The 7,353-nt window shown below is 37.3% G+C and overlaps 1 protein-coding gene across 1 annotated transcript; it reads left to right on the forward strand.

Annotated features, from left to right (window-relative positions):
• The first annotated feature begins 355 nt into the window (after nt 1-355).
• On the forward strand, nt 356-1,988 carry LOC142537895 (uncharacterized). Its single transcript, XM_075643372.1, has 3 exons — nt 356-683; nt 774-1,028; nt 1,116-1,988. The coding sequence occupies exons 1-3, from the start codon at nt 432-434 to the stop codon at nt 1,155-1,157; spliced, it is 549 nt and encodes a 182-aa protein (XP_075499487.1). The 5' UTR covers nt 356-431; the 3' UTR covers nt 1,158-1,988.
• Nucleotides 1,989-7,353: the final 5,365 nt, after the last annotated feature.

The raw sequence follows: 7,353 nt of genomic DNA on the forward strand, positions 1-7,353 counted from the left end.
CCTGGCGCGGGTGCACTCTCCTCTGTAGCCAACAATAAACTTTGCATCTAAAAATTGAATAGCAACGTCACTTCTCTTCATAATTTGGCAACACCCTCAACAAGAAAGTTGCACCTCTATGTCTTATCTAACCACTTCAATTGGCCTCATACCAATTGGCTCAACATACGAATTATCATGAATTTAATCGCAACGACGCTACAATATCACCACACATTATCTATAGTCACAACACCATAAATCATAGATCACAACTCTTAACATCAAAACTATACTTAAATTTAACCAAGTAGTCCATAAACATATGGAATCTTAAACCGTACCGTTCACCAAGCTTGGCTATTAAAAGAGCTATTGGAAGTCACATCACTCCAACATTATATTTCAATGTTGGTAGAAGTTGGAAGACTGAGGATGTTGACAGAGAGCTAATGATTGAGCAAAAGAAAGAGTTGATAGAAGCTAGAAAATTAATTCAAGAGCAAGATACACGCATTCAAAAACTTGAAGCAATTGTCTACAAAAAGGGTGCATGGGACAGTAAGATTGATGACAAAAGAAGTTGCTCGGTAAAATTGCATCAAGTGAATGAAAGTGAAATGAAAATCGACAAGTTTTTTCCCAGTTATGAAGATTTGAATGATGTCGAAATGAAAGTTGTGGAAAAATTTGTTGCTTTACAGGTATATAATTTGTTGTGGTTATATATAGTACTTTATATTTTTTAACTAAAGAGTTAGTACAATTCATTGACATAACTATTTGTCTGTTAGGGGAAACCTGTTATTTTGACATTGGAGACTAGCACAGACGTTGTTGCATATGGAACAGTTGTTGAGGTCAATGGAGCTAATAACTTGCTTCATGGTGTTCCATTACCTCAAAATTGCATGCGTGTATCCATTGATGAAGCAATGCAAAAATCAGCACTTTTTCCAGTTCCGATTCCCAATGAATGTGAAAATGTTGGTGATGCCGTAGGAACACATATGGCTTGGCCAAATCATTTGATAATGCTACGACAAGAGGTACACGTATGCTTATATTTCGAAGTAAATGTCTCTCCAATTCTCCAGTATTGCACCTATCTAACATGTTTACAATACAATAATCAGAAGCGTCATATGAACAAAATTGTCAGTGTCGAAAGAAACTAGACTTTGTCATCAAATGTTCCAAGAGCAGTGCGCATGGTGTATTGTTATTGTAAGAGTGCCCTTGAAAATGGAAGGAAATTAGCATTTCTTTTAGATCATGAAGTATTTGCAGATGATTATGAAGTTAACTTGCACTTTGAGGACATCAGTCCTTTGTATCACTTGTAGCCAATTACAGGAAATTGTGTAGTCGTCTACATTTGGTAAGTCTTCGACTAACTTAAAGTTTGTTTGTTCTTTTCTTATATTATTATATAAGATGCATATAATTTGTTAGTTTAGTATGTAGTGTAGTTTTTATTTTCTTTTACTTGAAATGACAAGCATCTTTATAAAAAGATGGTGAAAGAAAACAAGATTGACAAATTCAAATTCGTTAATCCACACAGCATCCCAAATTTGAAAAAAAATACACATGACAAAATAGGTAAAACTGAAAGGTTGAACAAGAGGGCGAGTTCTTTAGCGGATAGGCTAAGTGGTATAGCAATGGATCAATTGGTTTTTGTTCCAAGTTGTTGTGGGTAAGTAAGATCCTAATATAATTTTCAATTGTTTTTTTAGTGAATTGCATACACTTATAATGTTCGTGTGTAGTTTTCATTGGACTCTCACTGTCATCGAGCCTTATAAGGAGATTTTTTATTTGGTGGATTCCCTAAGTCATCGCATTCGCGATAAGGATTGGAAATATGTTGTGGAAATGTGAGTTCATATTCCATTTTAATGATGCATTTCATTTAATGAAAAAACACTCATATATCAACTATGTTCAATATTAATGAAGGGCGTTGACATTGTTTAACTCAACTAAGGGAAGGAAAGGAAGAAAGCGTGTTGTAAGGCCCGAGAAATTTATCCTGTTAATCTGAAATGATTTAGTGATTAATTGATGTGATTATAGACGGAATGAATCAGACCGGGAAAGACGAGAAAAGACGCGAAATATGTGCGAGGGAGATGCCATCCGCGCACATGCGCGATCTGGTGCGCACACATGCGCGGGTTTGGCAGAAGACCCCGCGCAGATGCGCGGCGTGAGGGCGCGCATAAGTGCGAGGTGTCCAGTAGACAAGGGGCTGGAACAGATTATTGCGCGCACATGCGCGACGTGAGCCGCGCACATGCGCGAGGTAGGCAGAGAATTGCGCGCACATGCGCGACGTGAGCCGCGCACATGCACGAGGTAGGCAGAGAGTTGGGCGCACATGCGCGGGGTGAAGTCGCGAATATGCGCGAGTGGTAGAATGCACGAGACAGTAGGTCTCGCGCATATGCGCAACGATGGGGCGCGCATATGCGCGAGCTGCCGTGATGCTACGCGCCGAGACTTTTTGTCTCGCGCATATGCGTCGATGCTGGCCGCGCATATGCGCGAGACGTGCAGTATGCACATTTAGCCACTTGCCTTGCATGCGTAAATGTGTATATATATATATATATATAGGTACCTTGCAATTCTTCAGAAGAAAGAAAGAAAAGAACCGAGGGAGGGAAGCTCCAAATACTTATGCCTTTATATTTCGATCCGTCCGTTATATTTTAAATCTGAGTACAGTAACGAGTTTCTAGCGACGAAAGCTACAACTGGACGTAAGTTTTGTTACGTTTAGACATGATTTGAAACTATGATACTGTCAGAATCGAATATGAATCATATATGGTGTTTCTGATACAGTGGACATCGTATATTTGAAGTCAGATCGAAGAACAAACTGTGTATGTATTTGTTATGATTTTCGGAGTCGATTTGATTGAGATTGATATCATATTTGTATTGTTATCAAGTATGAGTTACAGGAATTGATATCTGTTGATTTATATATCGTGGTATATTTATATGGTACCGTTATGCCGTTGAAACCGAATTCGATTAGGTTCTGATTTTATCTGATATTGATTATGAGCCGTATTATTATATCTGTGATGTTGAAATTGACGGGGATAGCGAAAATGTATTGTTATACCGTCGAAACATCAGTGGATTGATATTGATTAGATTCAGTAGTGATTTCGATTATATCGTGATATCGTCGATATGAATTAGATTGTATCTTGATTCGATATTGATCAGATTATGTTTGATTTGAGTAATGATCAGAATAGATTTTGAATTGAGTTGCATATTGAGATTGTGCCTATGCGATATTGTATTTCAGATTGATATGGACAGATTTGACTTCGAGACTTCGACTTCGTCAGACCGCGAAGACAAAGGTATAAATTTATGTTGAAGTGGGATTGCACAACTCGAGTCCGATTGACTTGAGTTTCCCAAAATCACATACTATACTTTATTGCATCGATATTTGCAATTGTATGAGATTGATACCTTTGATTTATTGATTTATGTACTGAGTCATTAAGAGGATACGCTTAATTGTGAATGTGTAATCTTGTGACAGTAGTGCCGGATAGTGATGGAATCGTCACCGGCACATTGCACATTGTCACAGGATAGGATATTGGTGAAAATGCCAAAGTCTGTGACGGTTAGGTCAAGACACCGGACGTTTGGCTATATCGGAGTGGATAGAATTGGAGTTTTTTCTATTACTGGTGTTCGATATGGAAAGAGCCAAAGTCCGTGAATAAGAACATACCACCACCCCGATCAGGAGTGTAGGTGGGTGTATGTTCTTATTCCGATTGGGATCCCTAGATTAGGACTGAGTCGAGTCTGAGTCTGAGAATCAAGGAGAGTGATTCATTACTTGATATGGAATTATGTTCCTGAGGATGATATATGTTTAGAATATAATTTATTCTTGATATTGATTCATGTTTAGGATTATAATACATGTGATGAATAATTGATTCATGTTCTGATTTTGATACATGTTATGAATGTTTATTTCATGCTTTTATATTGTTTATATGAAAGGCATGTATACATGATTTATACTGGGAATATAATTCTCACCGGAGTTATCCGGCTGTTGTCTTGTTTGTATGTGTGCATGACAACAGGTGGGACAGGATCAGGGTCAAGAAGAGAACGAGGCTGGACTAGATAGCGTGGAGATCCGGGCTCAGAAGTAAATTAGGAGTCAGTACTGATATGTAGTTGAACATAGTGAATTATTGTAGACAATACAGGATTTGTATGTTTGTATTTAATATGTAATTCAGATTGATTTACATAACGTTTCCGCTTTTTATTTAAAAAAATAATTTAGACCCTGTTTATTATCATTGATTAAATTGTCCTAATGAAGATTAAGAACATGATTAGCGTCCGGGTCCCCACAACAGGTGGTATCAGAGAAGTAGGTTCCAGAATTGTAGGTTCTTGAGACTGAGATAGAAGCTAGTGAGCGGGGTAGAATGAGTTTTCTTTCCTTGCATTTGATTGCTAGCATTTTATTTATTATAATGTTGAATTACATTGTATATTTTAATATTGCAGTATGTTTTACTGTTTTGGAATATACATGTTACCTGAATATCAGAGATTATTTGGTAATATGTCTGATTTGAAAATGAATCAGAACCAATTCTTGATCAGAAGGTAAGCTGATCAGAAAGGAATTGAGATTGATTTATCTCATGTGATACTAACTCTTGTGGTAATCAGATATACCTCCTCGAAGAATTCTAGAAAGAGATAGTACTTCGATCGATCAGATAGATGTGTCAGAAACTCCGATGGAAATACAGTTGAAACAGCTTCAGTCATTTCAACCGCCGATTCTGAGAGGTACTGAGACATCTGATGATTGTGAGAATTGGTTAGATGATATAGAGATATTGTTTGATTCACTTGAGTATCCAGACGAACGGAGAATTAAACTAGTGCCCAACCAGTTACACGACGTCGCAAGGAGTTGGTGGATTACAACCAAAAGAGTATTAGAACAGCGTGGTACAGTAATTACGTGGGAAATCTTTAGAGCGGAATTCTATCGAAGATTTTTCTCAGTTTCGTACCGAGAGGACCAGAAAGCAGAGTTTGAGAATTTGAAATAGGGCCAACTGAATATTGAAGAATATGTTGCTAAATTCTCTACTTTATTACGTTTTGCTCCTCTTATAGCTTGGAATGATGAAGCTGTAGCGGATCAGTTCATCAACGGATTGAATGCTGAGATATCTTCCTTGGTAAAGGTAGAGCCACCCCGGCATTTTGGTGATGCTTTGAATAAAGCAAGGAGAGCTGAGGCAAGTTTGAGTCGACAACGAGGGAGGTTGGATGTGATCCGACCCCAGACACAGCAATCCCCTCTCAGATTTGATAGTGGCAGTACAAGTGGGAAGCCAGATTTGTTGAAAGCTCGAAAGAAACAATTTAAGAAATTAGGGAGTGGACCGAGCGGTTCATCTAGCTCCAGTGGTTCTAGCCTGAGTTATACTGGAGTTTATTGCAGGACTTGCGGAGGAAGACATCCCACTAAGAAATGCCAAGGAGTATTTGGTAGTTGCCATAGCTGCCGACAGTCAGGACATTTTGCTAGAGTATGTCCACAGAGAGGTTCCCGAAGATTCCAGGGAGCAGAGGCGTCTGGTGATAGTGACCGAGGAATAGATCCAGGATGCACTTGATGATGTAGTGACAGGTATTTGTTCTTTAATGATTTTTTTCCATATGTATTGGGAGATTCTCGTACATCTTATACATGATTCTGTATGAATTGCATTGACATATGCTTTATTCTATTAGGTCTGTATATACTGTAGTATTGATTTCTTTATCTTTTGGGGGAAAGATTGATACCAGTGAATTCTATAAATATCGTATACTGAAGTGAAGTGAGAATGAGATTGAGTTAGATTATGTTGTACTTGTATTGTCTGATTCTGGCAGCATTATTGATATGAATATATTGAACAAGTACAAAGCTATTGTAGATTCTTACCAGGAGATGGTAAGATTCGGACTTGAAATGGCCGAAGAATGAATAATGTACGGTAAGGATTTTCGATTTTGAATTCATTTGATTTCCGTATTAATTAGGATTCGATGATTATTGAAAGGAATGGAGTTATTCCTTATGCATTTAGTTGATTACTGAAAATGAGTATACCATTTGCTGATTTGTCAGTAGCAGGAGAAATGCTAAAGTCTTTCTAGATGAAATTCCGGATTTGCCTTATATAAGGGAGAGTGATTTCCGCCTTGATTTGATACCAGGTAATGGTTTTATTTTAGAAGTTTGTACAGAATGATACTGATTGATTTGAAAGAATTGAAATATCAGTTAGAGGATTTACTGACCAAAAGTTACATCTGATTGTGTGTTTCTCTGTAAAATACTTCAGTTCTGATTATGGGTTGATGAATCTGTATTCATAGGTATTCTGATGATTTTATGCCGTTTATCTATGATATTTTGTGATATACTCGTGGCATATGACTGACTAAATCGAATATCTTGTATTGAAGGATCTGAGAACTGAAATTGTTGTATACAGAAATTGTTCAGATATGAATCTTGATTTGTTCAGATATGAATCTTGATTGAAACAGACTGTATTCCGAGTATGTGATATCCGAATATGGAATACTGATCGATATTAGCACAACTGAGGCAGTGATCAATGGCTGAGAATGATACCAATGTCAGAAACTTCTTTATTTTCTTGCCTGAGTTTAACAGATTATTGGAAAACCGTTGAGAGTATTTACAGTTCAAGCCGAATCAGAGCTAAACTCGCGAATTAAAACAGTCCAGAAGTTTAATCAGAATGTTCAGAACGGGGATTTGATAATCAGAACAGGGTTTCGATCAGAATATCAGGTAGGTAATACTGTATTATATGTGAATAACCGACTTGTTTGTGCCGAATATTTCGAATCTGAAATGACAGATATAGTCAGAAGCGCACGATAGTCGATTCAGTATTTATTCTGGTGACAGAAAATGTATGATTATTCAAAAAGACAGTTTTGATATAAACAGAGGAGATCTGTTGTAGCAGAGTTTGTACTGAAATGTATGCATCGTCGACAGATGAAGACAGAAAAATAGAAACCAGGAGGTTGGTTATATAGATTATCGATTCTTGAATAGAAATGGGAGTACATTTCTATGGATTGTGTGACGACACTACTGAAATCTGGATAAGATTGTGCTATGATGTAATTATAATTGACGGATTGCTTGAATCTGCTAATATGATGTTGTACAGGATGACGTACAGATACGACCAGACGACTGAGATTATGTCAGAAAAGGGGTCAGATGGTAATGAATGC

The sequence above is a fragment of the Primulina tabacum genome, chromosome 2, assembly GCF_025594145.1.
Source record: "Primulina tabacum isolate GXHZ01 chromosome 2, ASM2559414v2, whole genome shotgun sequence".
Taxonomy (NCBI): domain Eukaryota; kingdom Viridiplantae; phylum Streptophyta; class Magnoliopsida; order Lamiales; family Gesneriaceae; genus Primulina; species Primulina tabacum.

Bases quoted from the DNA above. Each gene is read 5' to 3' on its own strand.
- LOC142537895 (XM_075643372.1), top strand. From the start codon at position 432: ATGATTGAGCAAAAGAAAGAGTTGATAGAAGCTAGAAAATTAATTCAA. The intron at 684-773 runs GTATATAATTTG...TTTGTCTGTTAG, and splicing joins AAAAATTTGTTGCTTTACAG to GGGAAACCTGTTATTTTGAC. The intron at 1,029-1,115 runs GTACACGTATGC...TACAATAATCAG, and splicing joins TGATAATGCTACGACAAGAG to AAGCGTCATATGAACAAAAT.